Source organism: Falco punctatus (assembly GCF_963210335.1).
Source record: "Falco punctatus genome assembly, chromosome: 8".
Taxonomy (NCBI): Eukaryota; Metazoa; Chordata; class Aves; order Falconiformes; family Falconidae; genus Falco; species Falco punctatus.
In genome coordinates, this window is record NC_137588.1 from 57,636,219 (window position 1) to 57,649,162 (window position 12,944).

The window sequence follows — 12,944 nt, forward strand, 5'->3', positions numbered from 1 at the left end:
TCAGGCTTTTGTTTTCAATTTATTTTGCAAATCTACCAATTCATTTTACGAAAGTATGAAATCCTACGTGGCTACATTAAACAGTTACATTACAATCCAGGTAATACAAATAACCACTACAAAGTTAGTTTTAGATACTCTTGGGTAACAAATAGATTTTACATTATTCATTTATTTAAAATAAAAACAAGTCACAAAGAAGAGATAAAATAGCCTTGTGATTGTCAAGAAATTTAGTTTAAAGCAAGGAAACCACTGTAGACTCTCCTTGTCCTACAAAAAGGTTAAGAGAGAAACACAGATGTTTACATAATCTTTCAAAGTTAATGTTCAATTAGATGCATCAAACAAATTTTAATGCACACATCTACTCAGGATAACAAGAATAGTTCACAAGTTTGGAAACCAGTGTAAGTTTCATTCTCTGGAAATTACATTTACTGTATAACGTCACCATCATCCTTGCTTTCAGATGCATAATAATCCTGTAATATTGTTTGTAAAATACACTTGAGCTTCAAAACTGCTCTAATTTAATTCAGTGGGAGTAGGATCTGTTTCTACATTTAATAAGTACTCCCGATTTACTGAAATCCTTACAAAACAGCCTCCTTCCTGGGAATGAAATTAATTTAGTGAACAAAATACTGTAATAACTCAGGAAAACTCTTAGCTTTACTATCCAGCAATTGACATTGCCACCGCATTTCTGAGGACCTTTACGCATGATCATGCTTTCCACCAGCAACAGTACACACGAAGACACCAAGTAACTGTGCTTAGTAAGGACTTGGACCTATGTAAATAAAGTATAAAAATCAAAGAACAGATTGAATTCATCTAGAAACTGCTCTCCTAACACCCACCTGACACACCCCTACTGTCACTCTGCTGCCTGTAAGCTGCCACTTCTGATGAGCCATCTCTCAATCACGATTGCGTAACTGCTTCTTAGGAAGCAACTAAATGGAACTTTGATTTTGTGGCTGCATCTCCACATGGTGTGTGTAGTCAGGGGCAAAATGTCCAAGATGCTACTGCTGCATATAATGCAGTAGTTTCACAGAAGCAAGGAGAGCTGTTTACGGGGAAAAAAGGCAGGTGCAGGTACATTCCTGATGGCCTGTGGCACAAAGATTAAATCAGATCATTCTGTCTTGTAGCCTTCACCTCTTTCAACCAGGACATCCGAAAGGGTGCAAACCCCCAAATCTCCACTCATGCATATGCAACAAACCTGCAGAGCTGGCTGTAGTACAGAAGTGAAGCCAGCAGCATCTTAGCGGGGCTTCTAAGAGAACTAGGTGTTTATCTACAAGAGTATCTTTCAACACTGATCACCTCTAAAAACTTGAAGAAAGCAGACAGGTAACACAAAACTATACAAACTTTTCACCTGGACATAAAGTGCCATCAAACTATGGAAACAAAAAAGAAGTTACTGTTGAGGGCAGTAGCTCCTGTGTCTACAGAAGACTTTATTCCCCTGAAGCAGTTAAAATTTGCTACGGTCTTGGAAATGGTACCAAGCTGGTGGGAATGCTACTATAACCAAGGCTAGCAATCTTCTTCCTTCCTGACAAGTATCACTCTTAGCCGACACACCAAAGCCAACTAGGGTGCATTTACTGGTAGCTGACTGCAGAACTTTCCCCACAAGGCAGTTTAAAATGGTAATAGATGCTTCCCCGTCTCTGATATGATACGATAAATATAATTTGTTCAGATCCTTTGTTACGAGCATGCATTACAACAGACGACCCCACCCTGTTATTACCACTGTGCCTGCTTGTTTTCTATCCCTACTCATGTAAATGTAATGTCAAATCCTCTTAAGAATCCTGAGCAGCCATCCAGAATCACTTGTTCAACTGACATTTCTGTAATAATAAGGAAAGGAAAAAGAGTTGTGGGAAATTAAATGGTGCTCCTGTTGCCAAGTTGTTAAAATTATATGGCAATATGCTTCCAGTAGTTGTAAGAAATTAATTTGTGGAGTGCTTACAAGCCTTACATCTACTAAATCTCAACAGGATATAAAATGCTATTTAAGTGATACAACTTACAAACGTTAAGGAGAAAAAAAATCAGCACCAAAGAGTGAAAGAAAAAACTAGATTCTTGTCTGCACTCCGATTCCTGGAGGCTGGATCTCTACAGCTGAGGAAGCCATGTGGGAGATCCTTGGTGAAGGACTTATGTGTGTACATGTCAACACCCGCACCACTCGCTCTCTCTGCTACCCTTCTTCAGCGGATTAGCCAGGGAATGTCCAGTGAGTTACTCCACTCTTGCAAACAGTGGCTGGCAAATAGCTCAGCCAGCCCCCTCTGCTAACCAGCTTCTTCCACTGCTTTCTGAAAGTGCTACCCAGAGCAATGTGAGCGTCGCTACTTCTTACTACCTTTATTATAATGTTGTTCAGAAAGAATTGAGACACCTGATCTGTAGATTAATTCATTTTTAAATTATGCCACAACGTAATTACTGTCACTCTTTTCTCACAACAATGTCAAACACAATATAAAACTTTGGATTTTCTAGTGAGTGAAATCAGCAAAGTCAGAAGACAGACAATGCTGGCAGTGCTGTTACTGCTCCATTCTGTAAGGCGCTTTGGCAATCAGCACCAAGTTTAAGCAACAAGCTTCGTAATAATTTGCCCTCCACACGCTAGAGTATGCTGCACAAGTTTGCTGCAGACGCACCGAAAACTGAGACCCCCTGGTTCTTCTCTAAGCTGCTTTGAAACTACAATTTGTTTAATCCAGCAGCAGATCCTGGTACTATTCTTTTTCTAAGTACAGTACATTTTGGTAGCAACACAGAAGCACACGACACAAAACAGATTTGTACAAGCTCACCATGGTTCTGATGGGCTACACACAGCAAAAGGCAATTCAAAAAGAGCACACAAAATTCATCAGGACAACACTGACTCAAAGGAATTCCAGCTCCACTTTGTGAAGGAAGAAAAGAGTTCACAAAGGAAAAGATTTTATTGCAAGTTGTACTGCTCAGCTTGGCCACTTCTAATACAGACCAAAAGTATTAGAAGCTACCAAGGAGCCAAGGGCAAAGAATTCCTGTTTTGTAAATATTTTAAGTATAGTAAGCTTGCTTTAAAAAGAAAAGCCACTGCACAATATTCCAAACGGCCTCCTCTAACAGACTTGAAATTGTTAGCTCAACACTGACAGAAAATACAGATTTCCGTAGCAGTTCTGGCACCTTGCGATTTGGAAAACTCTTGTGCATATGGTACTGAGGCAGCTTGTTTGTGGACCGCTTATGGCAGCATCCCTGGGTCACCTGTGCTCTCTCCACAGCAGCGTATCACTGGCCTCAGCAGGTGCCCTCCTCAGAAGGCGCAAACTGGCAGCTGTCGTGAGAAACAGTGTCAATGCTCTGCACTTCTGACTGTGGGTGAATGGACACCTGAACAGCTATCTCTTGACCTTGCTCATTCATGGACCCATCGTCTGAATCCCCGGCTGGTGAATCGCTGCGCTTGATCTCTGGGTTGACGGGGTATATTGCAGCTTGGGTACCACAGGCTTGGGTCTGTTTTTCCTCCTCACCAACTTCATCGGGATCGTCAACTCGCACGGCCTCAAAGATCTCCTCCATGAACGCCCTGCAGTTAAGGATCAGAGGTGGAAGGGGAATGCTTCTGGCAAGCTCTTCAATGTACCGAGCAAACTCCATGGTCTTAAACTGAGTGACTTTGGCCAACTCTAGTGTTTTGGCAGATGTAATGATAGGGATACGCTTGGCTATCTCAAAAGCCTTCTGAAGCTTCTCAGCCCCTTCCGTCCTGAAGAACTCATTGATAGCCTTCTCGGTTTTGCGGAGGTGACTGCTCATCATGCACAGACGGGTTATGTTCAAAATGAGGGTTATAGCAAAGGCAACGAGGCACACAATCATATAGTAGATACTCATGTCTCCTGAGGTGAAGGTAACCCTCAGGGTGACTGTGTAATACAAGGTGTCATTACGATTAACACCTGCACACGTGTATCGCCCCCGATCAGCAAAGTTGACCTTTGTGATGTTAAGGGAATTATCAGCAATCCTCCACCGGCCACCTGGAGATTCAAAAGAAAAAAACTGAGCTAATGAAACAAAAATCACGACGTAAACTAGACATGCACTGTTTGCTCCATCAACAGGAGACAGAACTGGGAAGTAAGCAGTCCATTTCTAGCATAATACAAACAGAACACCAAGGATGGAAATTTCCTTTTCATGCTTGTGATACAGAGCACCATAATCCAGTTATCAATCCATCTGCTTAATGGTAAATTATTCTGCAGGCTTGCTACTGTGCTTTTTCTCCTTTCTCTCTGCACTTTCTTGTGTGCTTTTGGACTGCTAGCTCTTTCTGACAGGGAAGCTAATTCTTAACTAGTGCTCCTCACCAACTGTGTAATGCTATCTTGAAAGACTGTCCTCTATAAAGCGTAATTTTCCATATGTTCAGAGTCAAAAGTCAAGTGACCCATGGAAAAGATCAGTCTGTAAATGGCTTGGCTGGCAAAAGAACCCAGGATTTTCCTGAGACAGTTTTCTGCTGAGCATGCAGTGCTGATATACAAAACCCACGTAAAAAGAAATCAATAAAGAAGCTAGCTTTATACAGTATTTCCTATGCATTAATAACTTAAGGGGAAAACTGTTTTCATAACTCATTCTTCTAATTACTCTACTTTGAACTAATCTCCAGATGGCATTATAACTACAAAGAGGTTACTGAATACTGCAGGCCAGAAAGATGGCCTCCGAGAAGATCCTATTAATTAGTTCGATGACCTTCATTAATACTAATAGAGTAGAGAAAACCACATGTATCTCTAAAAGACATTATTTTTTGAAAATTAAAAACTACAGGGACAGAACTATTAGAGCTAATGGCTAGGAAAAAATATTCTCCCCCTACACAAAAGGATTAAATAGCATGCATTTCATCGTCGGCCATCACAAATTGCGTTAGTTTCCACTGTCTCACTGGCGCATAAACCAAAAAATAAATGTAATAAGTCACCCCATGCTTAAAAAAATCCTGTAACAAAATTAAAGCGCTGATTGCCAGCTGGAAAAGGTCACAAGTTGTGGAGAACTGTGTTTAATTCATGTGTTTGGAAAAATACAATATAAACCAGAGCAAAAATAATAAATAAAAACATGTTAGTATTTGGTAGGATGAAGACTCATTTATTCTGTATTGAATGCTGTGATGACTCTTAAGGAAATGATTCTGTGGGGCACTACCGCAGCATGAATGGGCTAGGACAGAGCAACTCAGGTATAATTCACATACAATATGCCAGAGGGCAAAGGGCTTTGTCTTGCTCTCTCCTTATGTCCCAACTGTAAATGGAGGATAGGAAGAGAAAATAATAATAAACTCCCGAGGGTTTCAGTTACTGTGTAAAAGGAGAGTCCTGAAGGATAGGAAACAGCTGGAAAGCTCACCTTCATCCTTCTGTTCAAGCAGGTGTCCTCTGGAGTTATACCAAAGAATATATTCATACTGGCTGATGTTCAGTTTACATTCAATTAAAATACTGGTCCCTTCTTTGGCTATGATATCATGGTGTGCTGGAGAACTTACTAAAGCTTGAGACGCTGTATGAAGTGATGCATTGAAAGACCCAAAAGCAACTGTCCTGTTAAAAGCTACATTTTTCAGTGTAAATCCAATTGAAAAATCAGTACTAACAGTCAAAATTAACAGGCAATAGCTGAGCTTCATGGAAAGCTACAGATAATTCTTTTTTCATGTAATTTGGAGAAATGAGGTCATATGATATTAAGCTGTATTGCTCTGAGATAGGAGAGGAGGCTCTTGATTTGTTCAATGATAGAAAATGTCCTGGATCCAAATGCACTTTCAAGACCATCAATATTAGAAGTGGAAACTGGAAATCCAACTGAAACAAAAAAAAAATATTTAAGTTTATTAATGATAGCAGGCTTATGGCATATTCAAGTTTCATTTCCAGTAAACAGATTTCGATTAGCATAATATAAACTGTCAGCTGAGAGGTTCCAAATCAGAGCTCTGCTCATAAAACAGTAATGAAATGAGGGTAAGAAGGCATTAGCACACCCTTCAGTCCTCTAAATGTTCATCTTCCCATCCAAATAAATAATCTCAGGAACAATAATCATTAAGGAGAAAAATGTTTAAAAAAAGAACAAATTGTTCAGACTACTTGCAACGCGTAACTATCTTTAGGGTCAGAAAGTGGATTTTACATTTGTTAACAGAGAAAGAGTGTTTTCTTAATAGAGGAAGAAAAGCAAGAAAGAGGACATAATTTCTGCCTCCCTCTCCACCAGTATCAAAGTGCTTTTAAGCCCTGGTTTTCTAAAGCCAGTCTTTCATTTAGCACCTAGAGCAAAACCAAAGTGCACATACTCCCCTGATTTTTAGTATTTATACATCTACTTACTTGATTGTAGAGGCACACTCAGCGTCAGATGTCTGAATACTACATAACATGCTTATAATTTCTTGTGTTGGGAAAAACTCTCTTGGCAGTTATCTACAGCCACAGAGAGGAAGCCCCTTTCGGAATATCGGGATACCGATGTCTAAACATACTTCTTTTTTTGCAGTCTCTCTTGCTGCTGATGCTGTATTTTCTAACTCTGCCTCCTTCTTTATTGCTTGTTTTAAGCAAGATCCTGTTTAAAATCTTTTATTTTATGCTGCTACATCTCAGCAGTCATATCTTGCTTATCATCTTCTCTACCCAAATGCTGCCCCATACTTCACAGCGATTAGAAAAATTGTTTTGCCTAGGGACAGAATCCATACTCTTCAAATTAATGTGCACAAAAGATTTTTTAAGACATCACAATACAGCCTTTAATTCTATATTGTTTGCACACAAGGATTTTCCTTTTTTAAAAGCCAGAATAAAACCAACTTGTAACAAAATGAAATGACACTGATAAGAGGAAATCTGTAATCAATTTTCCTGGAAGCCTGATTCAAGAAAATTTCTAATCCAATATGCATTCTCTGAAGTTATGATTCCATCTAGACTGCTCCAGAGCCCTAAAAAACAATTTACGAAGTACAGAAGCCACAAGCCAAAATGTTATCTTAAAGAATATCTCACTTCATCTCATTGACTGTGTGACTTCAAATTTATCATCTTTTCTTCTACCAACAGCAAATGCTAGTGGAGTTGAATTCATAAATATCGCAATACAAAGGAATACACTTTCTTAATAAATAATGCAGACACTTCTCATCCTTCCAGACTGACTAGTTAATATTGCCTAAAGCAGACAGAAATCCTATCACTTATGAAAAACAATGTCATATAAATAAATACAGGTGATTTGTATTAATTGTCTTCTCAGCAGAGAAAAATCGAGTATATTCAAGAATGGGAAAAAGTGCTGATAACACACTTCCCAGACTAGGAATTTTTTCAGCTAAAGTTTATTTGTTGAAGGTCAAATCAGACTCCAGACCTGACATCTGATGAGATATGTGTTATCCGACCCATTTCTGTTGCGGCTATTGCCAAAACCAGTTTAACAAAGAAGGCAAAGACGACAGCTGTGTCCAACTCTCCTTCAAGCTTGACTAACCAACTCATCCACTGAATCCTGCAAGAGAAACTGGAAAACAAGCCTTCCACTTGTTTCTCTGTAAACAGCAATCCCTTCATCTGCCCTCTTTTTTTTTTTTTTTTCTTTTTCCTTGGCCCCACTCTTTCTTCCGTGCCTCTTCTCCATTCATTTACAGGAAGACCAACACTGAAGCCTCAGTTCTACTGTTGTGCTGAAGAAGCAACTTTCCCACAGCTAAATGGTTAAAAATGGTACCAAGGCTTCTTCCTTCCTGTTTTCCACCAGTTATATTTCAGGGAAAGTGTTACTGAGTCTTGCTGCCTCAGGTGAAGAGCATCCCAGCCACATCAACTGCACAGGTCTGAAAAAAGCCCAATACTAAGGTTGCTGCTGATCAACAACTATTTCTCTGTTTGAAGGAGTGGGTTTAACTTTCCTTTTTTAGACCCCTAGGATTTTCAGAGTGTTTCAGAGCCTTCAGAAGGCTGCTGACAACTGACCTGCTTACTTTGGCAACTTTGTGCAGACTTCTTAAAGACAGGCTGAGGGTTATTGGTAGTCAGTGGACCACTGACATTTGGATTGCTGGAGCTGCCGTTTGAGAGTCTGTCACAGCTTGCACTAGCAAGTGAGGCACTATGGTTGCAGATCTTCAGAACACCTGCCTCCACAACCCAGCTGCCTTCGGTTAAACATGCCACTGCACTTAATGGCTTTTGCATGCACTGGGGCTTGACTTGACAGCATCTGATGCGGTTACAGTTGATGATAGCTCTGCAGTGAAGACAAGCCCTCATCTTCAGTATCAAATCAAACACACAGAATAACTTACAGTCATCTAAACCAATAACCTACCAACTAATAATGTTTTAGATTTATTAGAGAATAATTCCAGTACCTCCTGTACTTTGCCTGTGTTATTGTCATTTTGAATTATTAAATTTAAATTGTTAGATTTCCAAGTGTCTGTAACACTCCTCCTAAAATGACATTAGGAACCTCAGTCAATTATTTAACACAAGAAATACTCTGCAACATTTCCCCTCATAAGAATAAGATAATTATCTTCAGTAATTGCATATGCTCTCCACTGTATTTGCACTGAGCTTGCATAATGTATAAAACATTGGTGATGGGTCATTGAATTTTACTATTAAACCCTTCGAGGTCTGATTTATTAGGAATTGTTTGTCACATTTCACTTTTGGAAAAGCCATTATTGCTAAGCAGACAATGGTCTCTCACTGCCGAGTGCTGGGAAAAATAAAGTGATTTGTGAAATTCATATTCTTCAACTATCACACTTATGCAAAACAGCTGCTGGAACTGATAAAGGATCCAAAAAGGATAAAGCGTGAACAGTGCCAACACCACAATTACTCAAGAAAGCATTAAGCCCAAGCAAGATGAAATGTGCAGAATAGAAACTGGCTTTTTTACAACTGAACCTGAAGTTGAGCTCAACATATTTAACCTTTATTAAGCCATAAGTCGTAACAACAAACAGCAGTGGAAAGATAAAAATCCGTGAGGCATACGCTTGTATGAGTCATCTTTGGCTCTTATCCTAAAGAAGTCTATTTGTGTTTAACTCAAGAGCATTATAAGTAGTCCCACTGAGGTCAATGGAAGTACTGATAGTACTTAAAATTACACACATTTATAAGGCACTGCAAAACTGGGGCCCAAGAGGTTGCAGGATATATGGTTTTACATTCACTGCTTATAACATCATTTCATACCTGCAGAAATGTGAAGTAATAAACCGAGACACACCTGAAAAACCACAGACTCCTCTGACTTCTGGCACACAACACGGAAATCTGTTTTGGCAGTTACAACAAGCTAATTGGTACTAATGCACACTAAATGGATCTAAATGGATCACTTCTGCACAGAGCACATGTCCCTCCTACTTGCAGGGTGGTGTCTTTAAGAAATAAGGCCCCGTGACCCTCTTTCCAATCAGGAAACTGCATTTGGCAGAGACCTGCAGACATTAACTCCCGGGAAGTTTATGAAAATAGATGGTGTGGTCTGGACGAGAGCCATTACCGGGGTTCCCAGCGCGGGAGGCCGCAGGGAGGGCTCACCTTCAGCCGGCACCCGTGAAGGCTCCGTGGGGGTGCAGCTGCACCCACAGGCCAAAAACCTACGTAAGGAGAAAATCTGCAGGAGAGGAGAGTCGACCTCGCTGCCGCACAGGACCCGGTGTCCAGCTGTGGACGCGGCCCCGCGGCTGCCTGACACTGCACACACCCCCAAGCCTTTTCCCTCTGTCAGCTGAAAACAATCAGGCATAAAACTCTACCGGGGAAACACACTCCCCCATTGCAGCCGAGGGAGCCCAGACCACGTCGGCCTGACGTCACGCCAGAAGCCTGCCCCCCTCCCCCCATTCCCATGCCAAAACAGCGACGCAGGCCCCCGAGCTCTCCCTCAGCAGCGGGGTGGGCGCGGAGGGCCTGCGCGCCGCTGCACCGTTTCCCCCGATTCCGGACGCCGCCAGGTAAAACCTGGCGTCGCGCAGCGAGGCAGCGGCCCGCCGCCCGCACCGGCAGGAGGGTGGCCGAGCCCGCCCCGCCCCGCCCGCCCCGCGGCCCCGCGCCCCGGCCCGCCGCACACCTCTGCCGCCGCCGGCCCCGCCGCCCGGACGTGCTTCCCCGCGCGCCCTTCCGGGCTGGGCCGCACTTCCGGGGTCAGCCGGCAGGTGCCGCTCTGCGCCTCGCCTCGGTGGTCCCGGTCCGCCCGGCGCGGGGTGTGCGGAGCTGGAGGGGCGGCCCGGGCTGGCGGGTGAGGCGGGGCCGGCACCGGGGCCACGGAGCGGGCCTCCGTAGGGCTGGGGGTACGGGGGGGCCGAAGGGGCCTTCTGTGGCACAGGGAGTCCCAAGGGGAGGGGGGCTTTGAGGCGCTTGGGGGTGCCCATGGGGCAGCCGCTGCTATGGGGGGGTTATGGACACCTGGGTGTCCCCCTACGGGGCAGGGGTGGCGCGGGGAGCTCTAGGGAACCTGGGGGTCCCCTGGGTGTCAAGCAGCCCCACTTGGTGGTTACGAGACCCTGGGGATCTCCCGGGGAAGCAGAGGCGCAGGGAGGCCGCAGGGCTGGGGGGCACAGGGTGGTGGCCCCTCTGGGATGACTTCGTGGCCGGCTGGGCCCGGGGGTGCAGCGGGGTCCCGGGGGCGTGGGGGAGCCCAGCCCGTCACCCGCAGCTGCCCTTGCCGTAGTGCTGCCCCTCTCCTCCGCTGCAAGCCCACCGAAGGCGGTGGCGGGGGCAGCTGCCCTGACTGCATCGGTGGGGGCCTCTCAGGGAGCGCAGCTTTGTGCCAGCACGGACCGGGGGGCTGGGGGGGGCCCGGCCTGGCCCTGCCTGCTGCTGCCTTCAACGTGCTGTCCCACAGCTGCTGAAGCGCTGCCAGCAAAGCCAGGAGGCACGGAACCTCTGCCCCGTGAGCAGGCCGCAGCATGGCAGCCTGTTTGCGGGCACCCTCGTCCCCGAGGTGTGATGTCGGGGCCGGGTGCGGTGGCAGCCGCAGTGTGTTTCACGTTCTGGGTGCTGTTAATGCCCTGGTGAAGCTCAGCCCTAAATACAGAAATGAACTAGCTGCTGCCTCCCTACCTGCCCAGCTTTCCCAATTCATATCTGACACCCTTCAAAGTAGCCATCCTGATCAGTTTTGGGGTTTGTGTTCGGGTTTTTTTGGTGGTTGTTTTTTTTTTGTTGTTTTTTTTTTTTTTTTCTGTGTGTGAAGCAAGTCATGGATGTAATTATCTGAGGACCTTTTGAACCTTTCATTTGTGTTTCAGAGTTAGCAACCTTTTTCTTTCCTGTGGAGAGGGTGTGTCAGTTAAAGCCACATGTTTCTATGGGACTTTAAACTTTCAAGTGTGACATTTCATCCGGGCAGATGTAATTTGGTGCACACACTTGCTTAAAAACTTAATCTGTTCATGCGGTGTGGTAACATGAAGGGATTTTTGTCTTAGTTGTGTTTAATTATTTAAAACACAAATGTGATGCGTTTGAACTAATGTCAAAGTGTACAGGGAAGTGATTATTTTATCTGCTTTCTTTCTATGGATGTTCATAGTCATGTCTGAGAAAGACAGTGGTGAAAATTTGAAAGAAGAAACCTCTTACAAAGATGAAAATGACCAGAAAGCAGAGGAACTTGGCTGCACTGACAGCACTGAAGAGCAAGAGCTTGAGCCTGTGCCTATGACTCGGAAAAGACCTGAACTCAAACCCCCAAGCCAGCCTGCTGCCACAGAAGAGCCCGCAGCTGAAAGCCTCATGGTATGTTCCTGCCCACTGAATAATGTGACTGCACGTTTCATGACTTTGAGCACAGACGCTTTCTGAGCATAAGCCCCAATCCTTTTCTGAAAATTCACATTGCTGTTTGTCTGAAAAGAAAAAGCTGCGCAAAAGTTACACATCACAGACCGCTTGTGTTCCTCTCCTCACCACAATATCTCCATCGCTCTCTTCTGCTTTTCTTCATTAAAGGTCTCAGATTCTCCTGCTGCAGTTCAGACAGGATGGGGGTACTGGGGAAGCTGGGGGAAATCTCTTCTGTCAACTGCTTCTGCTACTGTAGCTACTGTAGGTAAGGCTCTTTCTGGTGTTTGATAAATATTTTAACCATGCTTCATGTCTCAAGCTACTGCTTTTGAGCTTGTTTCTAGAGAAGGAGATTTCTGTTATAGCAGCAATTATTGGAAAAATGTCAAGAGAATTGTTCAAGTAACAGGGAAAACTTGTACCGAAAGGTACAGTGAGATTAAGGAGATATGCTCAGCCAAAATTACTTTCAAGTTTTTAAGTTGTTTACATAATTTTAAGCCTGTATTTTAAACGGTATTCAGCTGGTGTTTACAGCTTGATTTAAAAGCTGAGATGAAACCTGAGTTCATTATATTGGTAAGCAAGCTGGGTAGTGGTAGGTTTTAGTGGTGGGCAAACTGTCTTGAAAGGAGGAATCCAGAATAATAATTAAAAAAATAATGCAGCCCTAATCCTGTTCTGTTCTGATTTCTGTTATATGTCACGGTTAAAGTAATACTGCTGTCTTCTCTAGGTCAAGGTATTTCAAATGTCATAGAAAAAGCAGAAACAACCCTTGGGATCCCCAGTCCTAGTGAAATCTCTTCAGAGGCCAGAGATGCTATAAGAGGTCAGTTTTTACTGCGTAAGAAAAACACCAAAACATTTCTCATAATGTAATTAGCTGCAAAATAATATCACCTTCTCTGCGTCATGTATATTGAGGTAGATATCTCTGTGCTAAAATAATACTCTATTGCTTACTTCTGTTGGTTCTGAAAAGTAGGTAGGAAAATAATC

The 12,944-nt window shown here is 43.4% G+C and overlaps 2 protein-coding genes across 9 annotated transcripts in view; one reads left to right on the top strand and one right to left on the bottom strand.

Annotated features, from left to right (window-relative positions):
- On the bottom strand, positions 1–10,346 carry MFAP3 (microfibril associated protein 3). 5 transcript variants are annotated; one of them, XM_080398632.1, is made up of 3 exons: positions 10,225–10,346; positions 5,479–5,936; positions 1–4,091 (listed from the first exon to the last, which is right to left on the bottom strand). In XM_080398632.1, exons 2-3 carry the CDS (start codon positions 5,756–5,758, stop codon positions 3,346–3,348), a joined length of 1,026 nt encoding a protein of 341 aa, XP_080254758.1. In that variant the 5' UTR covers positions 5,759–5,936; positions 10,225–10,346; the 3' UTR covers positions 1–3,345. The 5 variants fall into 5 exon arrangements, with proteins under 5 accessions (XP_080254758.1, XP_080254760.1, XP_080254759.1 ...); XM_080398634.1 differs by lacking the exon at positions 10,225–10,346 and adding an exon at positions 9,693–9,845; XM_080398633.1 differs by lacking the exon at positions 10,225–10,346 and adding an exon at positions 9,655–9,845.
- Positions 9,981–12,944, top strand: part of FAM114A2 (family with sequence similarity 114 member A2) — an 18,423-nt gene continuing 15,459 nt past the window's right edge. For 3 of the 4 annotated variants that reach the window (XR_013929922.1, XM_080398630.1, XM_080398631.1), the window contains exons 1-4: positions 9,981–10,108; positions 11,689–11,894; positions 12,108–12,207; positions 12,679–12,774. Coding sequence is in view for 2 of the 4 variants with exons in the window: in XM_080398630.1 (XP_080254756.1) it covers positions 10,003–10,108; positions 11,689–11,894; positions 12,108–12,207; positions 12,679–12,774 (508 nt within the window). In the remaining 2 variants the exon portion in view is untranslated. Of the gene's footprint in view, positions 10,109–10,271; positions 10,393–11,688; positions 11,895–12,107; positions 12,208–12,678; positions 12,775–12,944 lie in introns of those variants that run through there. The other variant, XR_013929923.1, reaches the window with a different exon arrangement.

Excerpts from the sequence above, each read along its gene's own strand:
- MFAP3 (XM_080398632.1), bottom strand. The coding sequence starts at position 5,758 with ATGAAGCTCAGCTATTGCCTGTTAATTTTGACTGTTAGTACTGATTTT. Across the intron at positions 4,092-5,478 it reads GCTTGAACAGAAGGATGAAG|GTGGCCGGTGGAGGATTGCT; the intron begins GTGAGCTTTCCA and ends TTGAATCTCCAG.